Source organism: Mustela nivalis (assembly GCF_964662115.1).
Source record: "Mustela nivalis genome assembly, chromosome: 13".
In the NCBI taxonomy this organism is placed as follows: domain Eukaryota; kingdom Metazoa; phylum Chordata; class Mammalia; order Carnivora; family Mustelidae; genus Mustela; species Mustela nivalis.
This window is the reverse complement of record NC_139032.1, coordinates 51679003-51692161: the sequence shown is the minus strand read 5'-3', so window position 1 is coordinate 51692161 and position 13159 is coordinate 51679003. Positions and strand designations below refer to the sequence as shown.

At 46.0% G+C, this 13159-nt stretch overlaps 2 protein-coding genes across 3 annotated transcripts in view; one reads left to right on the top strand and one right to left on the bottom strand.

The window, feature by feature from the left end:
- Positions 1-3318: 3318 nt before the first annotated feature.
- On the bottom strand, positions 3319-12084 carry IFNK (interferon kappa). Its single transcript, XM_082694543.1, has 5 exons — positions 10654-12084; positions 6351-9099; positions 5256-5585; positions 4247-4325; positions 3319-3447 (listed from the first exon to the last, which is right to left on the bottom strand). Exon 1 carries the CDS (start codon positions 11279-11281, stop codon positions 10655-10657), a length of 627 nt encoding a protein of 208 aa, XP_082550669.1. The 5' UTR covers positions 11282-12084; the 3' UTR covers positions 3319-3447; positions 4247-4325; positions 5256-5585; positions 6351-9099; position 10654.
- MOB3B (MOB kinase activator 3B) overlaps positions 5343-13159 on the top strand; it is a 201353-nt gene continuing 193536 nt past the window's right edge. Inside the window, exon 1 of one of the 2 annotated variants that reach the window (XM_082694542.1) lies at positions 5343-5604. The gene's annotated coding sequence lies outside the window, so the exon portion shown is untranslated. The remainder of the gene's footprint in view (positions 5605-13159) is intronic. The other variant, XM_082694541.1, reaches the window with a different exon arrangement.

Genomic DNA, 13159 nt, shown 5'->3' with positions numbered 1-13159 from the left:
ATGGGGGTCCCAGCCTTTATCATCTGACTGCACACATAGTCCCCATACCAACTAGATTAATCTTGGTTTCTAGGACACATTTAGCATTTTCCTACCTTCCTGTATCATTACAGGTTTTCTGTACCTGAAACAACTTTTCTAACTCCAACAATGTCCACCTTATTTATTTATTTATAGATTTGATTTGTTTATTTGAGAGAAACACAAAGAGAGTGAGAGAGAGAGAGAAGAGAGAGAACATGAGCAGGGTGAGGGGAAAAGGGAGAAGCAGACGCCCTGCTGAGCAGGGAGCCTGATGCAGGGCTTCATCCCAGGACTCTGGGATCATGACTTGAGCTGACGGCAGATGCTGAGCCACCGATTGAGCCACCCAGGTACCCCAGTGTCCACCATCTTTAGGTCCAGCTCAAATGCCACATCCTCCCTGAAACTCCCCCTAGTCAACTTCATCCAGAATTAATCTTGTGTCTGTGCTCCACAGAAATGTATCGGCCTCTTCTATACGCCCCTTCCCCTCCCCACTTCTTGCTAGTCATATTTCTCTAACTAGGTTGTAAGCATCTTGAGGGCAGGATCTCAGGCAGTCTATTGCTGCATGATAATGGCAGAGGAGTGTGAGGGTTCCACTATGGTTTTAAGTCATGCTGCCAAGTCTAAAACCTACCTACATGATGTACTAGGTGCATGACCTTGGGCAAGTTCCCTCAGATGGGGGAAATTTCTGGTCTCTAATTTCTTCACCTGTATTTACTGCATAGGAACTTTGTGAGAATTAAATGAGACATTCCACGTAAAGTACTTAGCGAGCACCTGACATATGATGGGTGCTTAATAGAAATTAAGTATTGGCAACACCCATAATGAGTTCTCTTCATTTATTAATTCAACACATATTTGAGTGCCATATTAGCATGTTCAGGTGGTATAACAAAATACCATAGACCAGATGGCTTAAATATTAGACATTTATTTCTCTCAGTTTTGGGCACTGGGAAGTCCAAGATCATGATGCTGGCCAGTTTGGTTCCTGCTAAGAGTCTTGTTGGCTTATGGATGACTTCCTTCTCACTGTGTCCTCATGTGGCACAGAGACAACAGTCTCTCTTTTCCTGTTTCTCTTTATAAAGCCACTAATCACCACTAATCTCACCATGAGCGGACTACCCTTATCACTTCATCTAACTGTAATTACCTCTTGATCTTGGGCAAAAGGCCAAGAAGCGGATAACTGCAATACACTCTTAAAGGCTCCAACTCCAAATACCATCACATGGAGGGTTAGGGCTTCAACATATGGATTTGGGGGCGGAGGGAGGTGGGATATAATTCAGTCCTTAGCAAGCACCTATACATTTATTGAGCTAGTCCAAAGATAGAGTAATAAACAAAATAGATAAAAATCCATGTCATGTGGAATTTACATTCTAGTAGAAAGAGTAAGACCGTGTGGTAGACAGAATAATGGACCCCCAAATGTCCACATCTTTATCTCCATAACCTGGGATCGTGTTACATTACACAGCAAGGAGGCACTGGGGTTGCAGACAGAATTAAGGTCACTAATCAGCTGACTTTGACATAGGGAGATAACACTAGATTATTTGGATGGGCTCAGTGTCACCCAAAGGGCCTTTATAAGTGGAAGAGGGAAGCAGAAAGGTCAGGGTGAAGAAAATGAAATCTTGACTGCTGTGGCTGGTTTTGGAGATGGAGAAAGGAAACCCTGGCTGAGGTATGTCAGCAGCCTCTAGAAACCAGTAAAAACAGGGAAAGTGACTGCCTTTCCTCCAGAGACTTCAAAGAGGAATGCAGCCCTGCTGACATCAATGAGACCTGGGCTGAAAGTCTAACCTACAGAATATAATAAATTTGTATTGTTGTATGTTGTTAAGTTTGTGGTTCTTTGTTCCAGCAGCCATAGAAAACTAACACAGACAGAAAATGAATACAGGAATATATATATATATATATATATATATATATATATATATATATTTAGATGGCAATAAATTCTGAGAAATTGGAGCAGGGAATATGGATAAGGGAGTGTTAGAAGGGGAAGGTGATAATAATTTTAAGTAGATTTGGAAGAGGAGCCCAAGGAGGATTTGGAGTAGCAAGTTGACAAAATAGGACACACTTTTACTGGAATCACATTGGCTGGTTTATTGAGAATAGCACATATGGGGGGACAAGGTGGAAAGGGGGACAGAAGGTTATTGTAGTAATACTAGCTACAGGTATTTGTGGCTTGGTCTGAGGTGGTGGAAAGAGGTCTGTCAATAAAGCCAATGAGATGTGTTGATAGATTAGGAGTGGAACAGAAAAGGAGAAAAGTCAAAGATGATCCTCTGGTTTGGGGCTTTAAGCCAATGAAAGGTTGGAGAGGCATTCACTGAGATGGGGAAGACAGCAGGGGAGCACGTTTGAGGGAGAGGATGGTGTAGGTTGGGTGGACTCCTGGTACCTGAATCCTTTCCTTCCCCTAGTCTTTCCCTTCAGATTGCTTTTCCCTACAAGCAAAGAACCATAGACATAAGGAATAATAGCCAGTGGGAAACAGCATCTTGTTCAATTTGTGCCGGAGCCAGTTTGTTATGTAACACCTACGCAGGGTTCTGATAAAAGCCTGACTGGAGAAGGAGGTGTAGCCCGGGACGCTACAGATGGAATGTGTATGCCCTCCCCAAATTCATCTGTTGAATCCTATGGCCCAGTGTGATGGTATTGGGAGATGGAACTTCTGTGTGGTGATCAGTCATGAGGGAGGATGCCTTATGAATGGGATTAGTGTCTTTATAAAAGAGGCCTGAGAAAGCTTCCTGCCCCCTTTTGCGTTGTGAGGACACAGTGAAAAATTGTCTAAGAGGAAAGCAAGCCCTCACCAAACACTGAATCTGATGGCAACTTATCTTAGACTTCTCAGCCTCCAGAATTGTGAGAAACCCCTTTCTGCTCTTGGGAAGCCCCCAGGCTTTGTTGTAGTAGCCTGACCACACAAAGATGCAGGAGGACCAAGGAGGGCTTGAATCTAAATGCTGGCCCTTCCGAGCACACTGTGAAGGTGGACCCCATCCTTCTCCAGCACACCAGGTCATAGGCAGAGAAGCTAGGAGAGAATGGGCAAGAACTGGGGTATTATTCACTACAATGACCCCTCTCACTGATGAAAATTATCCAGGAAATATGGGTGGCTCCCTCCCAGTCACAAGATTTACCATTCCTCCCTGGGGAAATCGCCACTAAGGGGATAAAAGTGGGATGAAAGTTCTCTCCTCCCACAGGCAAAGCTGAAACGCAAGGAGAGAGGCAGAGATGGTTCCATTAATATTTATTGATTAGAACTGAATGCCCTCTTCACCGCGTGCATGTCTTGCTCATCAGTACTCTGGACCGTGAGTCAGCTCTCCAAGGGCAGAGTCGGATCTCAGTGTTTGGCTTTAGTTTCTAAGGCAAAAAACCCCTTATTTTTCCTTTTTGAATGGACAGAAAAGATCATGCCAAGGGTATTGCAAGGCAGGCAAGAGACTTCCCATTTAGGGACTAGTGAGTGAAAGGGAAGGACAATTAAAGGTAAACTGGGGTAATTAAGAGATACTTCCATCCTGATTGTTCTGCACCATGAGAGTGTTCTGATTGCCATGAGGCCAAAAGGACAAAAGCTTTAAAAGCAGTGACTAGGGTTTGAGGCAGTTTGGAAATGAAACTGCATTACTCAATAAGAATCATTGCCTAATTAATGGCCGTATATTTGCATCTGACTATTTTTCACCCTCATATTTGAGTTTCTTATTCACAATCTCCAATATCTTTGCATTGCCCAAGAATTAAGTGGAATCATTTAATCCACTGTTAACATCATTAGACTATAACTATTTGTCATTCAAATATTTCTTATGATATCAGAAATTACTTAATATTGCAGAAAATGTGTGGTTTTAGAGGTTCTCATTTAGTAGTGGTGGAAATTGCTTTTGGGGGAATGATGTTGACCTTGCATGCATCCTCATTTCTACTTACTATTTTTCCATACTTCCCGATATTTGGGTGGCTCATTCCGTTGAGCCTCCAGATCAAGCCCTGATTGGGCTCCCTGCTCAGTGGGGAGTCAGCTTCTCCCTCTCCCTCTGCCCTTCACCTCTGCCCTTGCTTGTGCACGTGCACTCTCAAATAAATAAATAATATATATATATATATATATATATATATAATATATAACATATATTATATATGTATATTTCCATACCTCTTTAAAGTGTGTAGTCAGAATTGTAAAATCCAGTACCTACTCATTTGGTACTCCCCAATCGGCATGTACTAAGGAGCTATAGGGAAATAAAAAGATGTGGAAGGCATTATTTTCCTTAGGAAGGTTTTTTTTAAGTTTTTATTTATTTATTTGACAGAGATCACAAGTAGGCAGAGAGGCAGGCAGAGAGAGAGGAGGAAGCAGGCTCCCCGATGAGCAGAGAGCCTGATGCGGGGCTCCATCCCAGGACCCTGAGATCATGACCTGAGCCGAAGGCAGGGGCTTAACCCACTGAGCCACCCAGGCGCTCCTCCTCAGGAAGTTTTTATCTAGTGATTCCGACTATTAAGAATGCTTTCTGGGGCGCCTGGGTGGCTCAGTGGGTTAAACCCTCTGCCTTCGGCTCAGGTCATGATCTCGGGGTCCTGGGATTCGAGCTCCACATTGGGCTCTCTGCTTAACGGAGACCCTGCCTCCCCCCCCCCCTCTGCCTACTTGTGATCTCTGTCAAGTGAATAAATAAAATCTTTTTTTTTTAAAAATGCTTTCTATGTTAAAAAAAAAAGAAAAAGAAGAAGAAAAAAATAATGCTTTCTATGTTTAGTTTACCCTTAAAACCACCCAGCAAGGTAGATACTGCTCTTCCAATTTACAGAGGAAAATACTGGTTTAGAAGTCACAGACCGAAAATCACACAGTAGAAAGTCGCAGGGTGTGCCCGGCTTCCAAGGCTATTCTCAGTCCACTACTCCCAGGTTGTTCTAGTAAAGCCGCCAGAATCTCAGTATTCTCCAATGATTAAAGCCCCCCCCCGTCAGTATTTTCCAACAGTCTTTTTCAACAAGTGACAAAATCTTGGAGAAGGTGATTTCCCCCTTTCTAGGTGCCTTGGCTGTGTTGGACCCAGAACGCGAACTTTCTGATGCTCTCTCGCTCTCCGCCCTCGTGAGAGGGTCCCGGTCTTTTTGGCAAGCCCTGGAGCCCGCATACACCGCCCATTCCTCACCTCTGCGGGCGGCAAGATGAGCCTCCAGGCGACCTGACTTCACAGAGCTGCCATTCCGCGGGCGGCCGCCAGGGGTCCCCGGTCGGCGCCCCCGCGCGACAGCCGCGCGCTGGGCGCCTGTGGGGGCTACTTCAGAACGGCGGCGGCTGGAGCTCCAACTCCGCGCTCGCTCGCCCGCGCGCTCGTGGAGACCGCGCGCGCTGGCCCCTCGCCGCTCGCTCCGCGCCCGCCGCGTGGATCCGCGAGCGTCGCCCGTCCGGCCCCCGGCTCGTCCTCCTCCTCCGGCGCCGGCTGCGGCTGATCCGGCGCAGGAGCCGACAGGGCCGCGGGCTGAAGGTAAAAGCCCACGGTGAGTGAGAGCCCGCGCGCGGCGAGGCGAGGTGGCGCCGCCAGGCAGCTGCTCGCCCTCCGGGGTGCCGGGGCGGGCCGCGGTGTGGGGCGCCCCTGGGGGAGGACGCGTCGGGGGTGGGGGGGGGCGGGGGTGAGCGGCGGCTCCGGGGCTGCGATCCGCGTCAGACCCCTGCCCGCGCCTCGGCTCAGGCCGGCTCCTCGCGTGCCCTTCTCGGGCGGGAACGAGAGTCCCGTCCCCAGCCCGGGCTCCCGGGCCTTGACTGTGAAAGGTCTAGCAGTAAAATGCATGGCCCGCGGGGTACAAGTGCGTCCCGAAGCGTCCCGAATCGCGGGAGACTGCCGCGTGCGGGTCGGGCTGCGGGCGGCGGGAAGACAAACTTTTTTTTTGCGAAAGTGCGCCTGGGCGGGAGCACGGCGCTCCGGGCGCGTGCGGAGGCTGGGCGCGGGCTGCGCCGGGGAAGCCCGCTCCGCCGGCCCGCTCGCCCCGGGCACTGGGGCTTCGGGGAGGGAGCGCGTGGCTGAAGGACGGGGAAGCTCTGCTGCCCCCTTGGGCCAACAACTGTCAAACATCTGGAATCCAGCCCCTCCCTTCCCCTGCGCCGAGGAAGGTGAAAACCCCTTAACTTTCCTTTGATTGTCCTCCCTGCCTTGGGATCCCTCTCCGAATGGAAAAGGGCCGCCCTCCGGTGCCAGGCAAGTGAGCACCGTTGACTGCAGGCCCCTCAGGCTCCCCCCTTCACCCACCTTCCTGACCGCCTCCCAGACGTCCTCCCCGCAGGGACCACGCCACAGCGCCCGTGGAGATCGTGACGAATGGCCTTTTGTTTCTCCGCGTCTCCCCTATTGTTTGCCTTTGCAACATCTGACGGGGCTCGCGGAGAGCAGGACTCCCCCCGGGTCTTCCCCGCACTCCCCTACCTCCCGCCAGCCACACGGCCCGCTGCCGTCCGGCATCCCGACGGGGAAGGGCGAGGAGCCCGGCCCCCGCGAGGCCGCCGCACCAAGGCCCTGCGGTTAGAGGGCGGAGGGAAAGTTGCTGCTTCCCCGCCTCCTCGGCTGCCTGTGGCCCGGGGCGCGTTTCTCGGATCCGATCCCAGACGCGCCGCGAAGGGCGCAGCCGGAGAGGGGTGCCGCTTTCCCGAGAGTGGGAGAGACCTTCCGCCCGCCGCCAGGGTGTCCTTGGGTGGTTCCAGCGGATTTAAATATCCGCCCGAAGGCGTGTGGCTGGGCCACTTCCAGGGCAGGGGGGACGGGATAAGGGCACTTTGGGTAGGCGGAAAGCCGAGGTCCTGGGGTCTGCGAGTTTTCAGGGACTGGAGAACAGGCGAGAATGGAGAAGGAAGCAACCCAAGAAGCCTCAAGACTTTGCCTAGAAACAGTGGTTAGATGGCTCCCTCCAGACTGAACGTGGAATTTTGACCTAGGGGTAGGGCTCCAAGTTGAAATCCCAGTCCCCCTGTAAGCATTTGGGAAAAAGCAAATCCGGAGGATACCGCGCAGAGGGACGCCGCCAGGGCAGTGTTCACGCCAACAAGTTCTTGCGAACCAGTGGCTTGGAACTGCCTTCGAGTTCCCCAGGGGGTGCGCCTGTTAGGTTATAGGTGGCCCTGCTTCTTTGCCTTCCCTCTCAAGTCAGATGCTTACACATCGTGCCTCTTCTTAGTGTGGATTATTAAAGAGGTAGGGCAACAGCAAAGTAGGCACTCCGAGAAGGCAGAGTTCCCTTACGGTGCCCAGACTGTCGTTTTTGCCGGTGAGGGGAGGCCAAGCCTGTGCACCTGTTAGAAGCTGTGCACGCTCAGCTTTACTGTATCGGTGTTTCCAGCATTTTCTCATGGAGGCCCAGTCGTTCCAATTCCAGGGAAGCTCAGTTACACTCTTTCTACTCTCTACCTTTTGATCCCTTCCCGGAGCCTGGGGAGGGAGGAAGCAAGCTTCCATCAGAACACCTGTGACCTAGGTACCCACTCAAGCGTTTTATGTGGGACCTCTGCACAGTTCTGGGAGTTTTCCCTTTATCTGACTTACCAGAAATTTGACTTTCATTCAATAAACAGAAAAACAAAGGAGACTGCTAACTCAGGAAGCACTTTCTCCAGTGATTTCTGGATATTACCAGTGGCACCAACAAAAGAAAAAAAGTGAAATTTCTGAAGCAATGGAAAGCACTTTACAAAGGTCTCGTTGCCTAAGGAAGGATACCTTTGAAATTTAGCAGCTACTTAGTAGCAGCAGGAGTAGAACAGGGCAGACCTGGGTTGCTTAAGAAGTGCCCAGAGGCATCATTAATCACGTGAAAGGGCAGTGTTTGTCCCAGTCTACCCCCGTAGGGAAAATAGGGTAATTGCAGTGAAAGATGAGCTTGAACAGTTTCTTTAACTTTAGAATTAGCCTCCCCTTCCCCAAATCATTGTAGAAAACATAGACAATAGTGAGAGGTAAAAATGAAGAAAAAAGGAAAGGGGATATTATAAATAAGACTCTAGTAAACAGTGTTACCCAATCATTTCAATCCATTAATTTCTGGAGCTTAGTATAGCTAGGTTGAAAGAGTTAGTGTACTTTTTAGGATACTTGAGATTGCCGTATTGTCTTGTAGGAAAGTTGTGCCACTTTACCTGCTGTCTAACAATATACAAGAGGATTTTTTTTTCCTGTATCCCACACCCCGCTCATACTTTATATTAACACTTTTTCATTTCTGCCAGATGGATGGGAGGTATCCTCTTGTCGTCTTTTGTATTTCTTTAACCACAAATGAGATTAAACATTTTTCCTGTTGTCTGTTAGTATCTCTTCCTTTATGATGATGCCAGTTTATGTCCTTAACCAATTTTTTTCAGTGGGGGATGTTCTCCCTTTTCTGACTAGAGGTGCTCTTAGTGAAAGCATAGTGTTCTGACTTCTGACCCTGCCCTTGTAATCGGACAATCTTTATTGACTTGAAGTGCCAATTCTCTTCCCTCTAGCATAGCAAACATTTGGCAAGACTGCAACCATAAATTACTGAAATGACTGACATGATCTCTGGTAGAGTTATTAGGGAGACTGTGCAAAAAAAAGCATTAGTAGAGAAATTCTTGGAAAATACCAGATACTTTCTGCTTAGTAGCTTGCAACCCCCATCATCTTTACAGTTTATGGTGACTTTTTTTTTCTTCATTTAGAACAACTCTTAATGAGTTGTTTTTACTAATGGATTTAACTAACTCATTTTATTTACATTCCTTCCACTGATAGCCAGGATACCATAATCCACAACTTTTAATTTTTGCCTGAGATTTGCCTCTGTTTTATAAGATTCTCTGTTTGGCTTTACCATTTGAGCCCTGTACTGGAATGAACTTTGAATCTAAATAGGTCGGGTGCTTGCTTTTGAAACAGTATATAGCAGGGGAGGTTTCCCAAGGGTGGAAGCAGGTACATTTGTGCTTTTGCCATTTGTGTAGCCACAGGTCTTTTTGTTAATTCTCGCTTGACGGTGTACAGGATTCTGAAATGGGGAGGAGAGAGAGGAAGAAAAAAATTAATTTCAGCTGGATGATGGATTAACACAGATGAAGGATCACACAAGAAAATTTAAGTAAACAATCTAGGTAACCTGGATACAAAATAATTTCTAAAAAGATAAATGAGATTAAAGTGTCATGTATTATTATAACTAGTCTACTTAACAGTCAGAAAGTGGTCTTCCTATTGGGAAAATCCAGTGTACAACTCAGTGTGAAATATGCAGGTACTTCATCTCAGGCATTTAAAAAAAACACAGAAAAACAGATCATATATATATATATATATATATATATATATATATATATATATATATATATATATATATAATTTGCAGCATTTTCCATGCCCTTGGATGTAGAAATCAAATAGTATGCAGTAGGAATGAGCTGTGTTTTCTACATTACAATCATTGGCTCTCAAAGGATGAGTGAGAACTTAATGGCCATCTAATTCAACTATCTGATATCACTGAGGATCTTCATTCTCTTTTAAAAAAATAAAATGAGGGGCATCTGGGTGGCTCAGTGGGTTAAAGCCTCTGCTTTCGGCTCAGGTCATAATCTCAGGGTCCTGGGATCGAGCCCCGCATCGGGCTCTCTGCTCAGCCAGGAGCCTGCTTCCTCTCCTCTCTCTCTCTCTCTCTCTCTCTCTGCCTGCCTCTCTGCTTACTTGTGATCTCTGTCTGTCAAAAAAAAAAAAAATGAATAAAATCTTTTAAAAAATAAAATAAAATGAAAATGCCATCCTACAAACTATATAATTTCAAACAAACCAAACTGAGAAGCAAATAGGACAGAAATTTCACCTTTTTTTTTTTGAGGGCAGGGGGTAGAAAAGAAGGGTTTTAACTCAATGAAAGCTTGTATAAGCTCCTTTATACATGCTCAGCTATCACAGAATACACAGCCTTGGCAGCATGACAGTTAAATCACTGAGGTGTTACATTTTGCAACATTCTCTCATTCATATCCTCTAACATTGGCATGGTGAAGTTCAAAGGCCATAGAGCAATGCAAGTAAAAAATAGCAAAAGAAAGAGAAAGAAAAGAGTAGAACATGGAAAGGATCTTATTCCTTTATTTAAAACTATCTTCAGGGGAACTTGGGTGGCTCAGTGGGTTAAAGCCTCTGCCTTCGGCTAAGGTCATGACCTCAGGGTCCTGGGATTGAGCCCGGCATCAGGCTCTCTTCTCAGCTGGGAGCCTGCTTCCCCCACTCTCTCTGCCTGCCTCCCCCACTCTCTCTGCCTATTTGCGATCTCTGTCTGTCAAATAAATAAATAAAATCTTAAAAAAAAAAAAAACTATCTTCAGAACTTTTTAAGAAGACTGTTGGTGCCCAGCGGTGGTTGGCACTTCTTAGAAAGGTGGATGTAGCTGATGTCTCAAAGCCAACTTTAGAGACAGCAAACATGACCTAAATCACCGTTACCAGTGGTGGGCTGGCTTATAGGATAGCCCAAAAATTCTTAAAAAGAAGACAAAGGAGAGGGAGATGTTGGAGAGAAAGGGAATTTTAATTCTAAAAAATATACCTTATTTCTTCCTGAGTCGGGCTGCAAATTTCTGAAAGTAGTAGAAACATCTTCTGATTTCCGCTCGGATGATTTCCCAGGCACAGTGACTGTATCTCTTTTCTTTCAGGAAGTTGTCTATCCTATTGAAATACCGCCTCAGTTCTAGGCTGCTCAGCTGGGGGACCAGAGCTCCTGACCAGTTCATCCCATCTTCTGTCACCTCTTTCCAGTCTTCCTTTTCCTGCTCCTCTTCCTCCAGGCATTGTTCCAAGTACTGCAGCTGCTGATCAAGTCCGATTTGGATCTGTTTCAGATAGTCGCTTTCCCAAGTGGATTTGAGGGTGTACTGACTGAAGATATTGAAGGCCTGTATAGACATTTCATAGAAGGCCTCCTTGATGTACCTTTTCACAGGCTGGGTGTGTGACAGGATCTCTTGGGGCAACTCAAACGCTTTGGTTTCGCTCAGGCACTCTGCAGGAAAAGAGCTGCTCGTACTGCTTAGGAGTCTCAGGTTTTGCCAGGTGACTTTTCTCAGGTGGAAGTGCAGCAAGTTACAGTCTAGAGAGAGGATGCCAGTGATGAGGAGACCCACAAGGCATGCAGGCCACAGACACTTTCGAATCACGTCAGGCTTTGTGCTCATTTTTTTTTCCCCTCAAGCTAAAAAAATCCACCAGACTCAGGGTTGACAGTGATGTTTTAGGTCTTAAGTATCCCGACGTGTGCCTTTTATACACCTGAATAATCTTCGGTGGGGAGGAGTTTTCTCATTCCTCATTTTATGTTTCTCAGGGTTTCAGCCCCTTTCCGTTGCCTCTGAGGTTTGTTTTGACTTTGGGTGATGCTGACTTTAGAAATGCTAATCTTTTTCTTTAAAGTGAGCAAAGCATTAGCGTTGCATTACCTTAGTAGTCGGGATGACCCATCCCAGAACTCCAGGATTGTCATAACAAGATTGATGCAGACTGTTTCAGAAAGAACTGAAAGTCCTGACTCTATACACTCATCCATCCAACCCTGTTACATAAGAGGGCGAGCGATCTGTTAAAGAAATTTATTTATTTATTTTTTGGATCTGGCCATGTAGCCAAACGGCCTTTCTCGTTGAGTTAATCAAAAATGTTGGCCAAATGACTTTAATTATTTGATTGCAAGGCCACCAGAATAGAACATAGCCTAGGTTTCCCTACTCTTGTTGAATTAAACTTCTCTATTTGGATATTTTCTCTTTTTTAATTTTCCTGGGTCTCAAAGAAGATGAAAAACAGAGTTGGTCAGTTTGAGCATGGCACTTACTGTAAGCTGGCTTGGTTTTCTGTTGTCATTAGAAAGTGTTGTTACGGGGCACCTGGGTGGCTCAGTGGGTTAAAGCCTCTGCTTTCGGCTCAGGTCATGATCTCAGGGTCCTGGGATCGAGCCCCGCATCGGGCTCTCTGCTCAGCCAGGAGCCTGCTTCCTCCTCCTCTCTCTCTCTCTCTCTCTCTGCCTGCCTCTCTGCTTACTTGTGATCTCTGTCTGTCAAATAAATAAAATCTTTAAAAAAAAAAAAAAAGAAACTGTTGTTACTCTGCAACTAGCCTTTCCTTTAGTTAAACCCAAACTAGCACCTCCCACGGCTGCCTAATGTTTCCCACGCCTCTGATACCCATCATAGAAGTACTTACTACATATATTACTCTATGTGTGCACTCTCTAAATAACGATTTCACATATTCTATGAGGTGACTAACCTGGAAAACATTTTGAAAACGAGCCCTTTAATATTTTATAATCATAACAATATACATTGACGCAACCTTCCTAGAGAGCAAAATGGTGATATGTATCCAACGACTTAAAAATGCACATGGTCTTTGACTCAGCAGTTCTCCCTCTAGGAATTTATCCCCAAGAAATAATGATGGACATCTTTAAAGACTTCGCTGTCAGGAAGTTTATCATACAAAAAGAAAAGAAAGGGAAAACAATTTAAATGTTCAGTAGTAGATAGGTGGTTAAGTATATTTGGTCACTTGGGTAAATTCACTTTGTAGTTTAAAACCAAGCTTACATGGGTAGTATATAGAGGCTGACAGTATGTTTGTGAAATACCTACATGTGCATATATGTGCAGAAAAAAAAATCTTTTTTTTTTAATTTTTAAAAGATTTTTATTTATTTATTTAACAGAGAGAGAGAGAGAGATCACAAGTAGGCAGAGAGAGAGGGGAAGCAGGCTCCCTGCCGAGCAGAGAGCCCAATATGGGACTTGATCCCAGGACACTGAGATCATGACCTGAGCCGAAGGCAGAGGCCCAACCCACTGAGCCACCCAAGTTCCGCTCTAGGATACTTCCAGAGGACATGTGAATTTACCCCAAGACTCAGTTCTCATTCCATAGAATAGCACAGAATATGTGGGAGTTCAGTGCACCATGTTTGCAACCTTTTAATAAAAATATGTATGTTTATATATATATTTATGATTAAACATACACACAGTCTGTAGAGTGCAAAGCATCTCTGTAGGCCATACCTTCTT

Excerpts from the sequence above, each read along its gene's own strand:
- IFNK (XM_082694543.1), bottom strand. The coding sequence starts at position 11,281 with ATGAGCACAAAGCCTGACGTGATTCGAAAGTGTCTGTGGCCTGCATGC.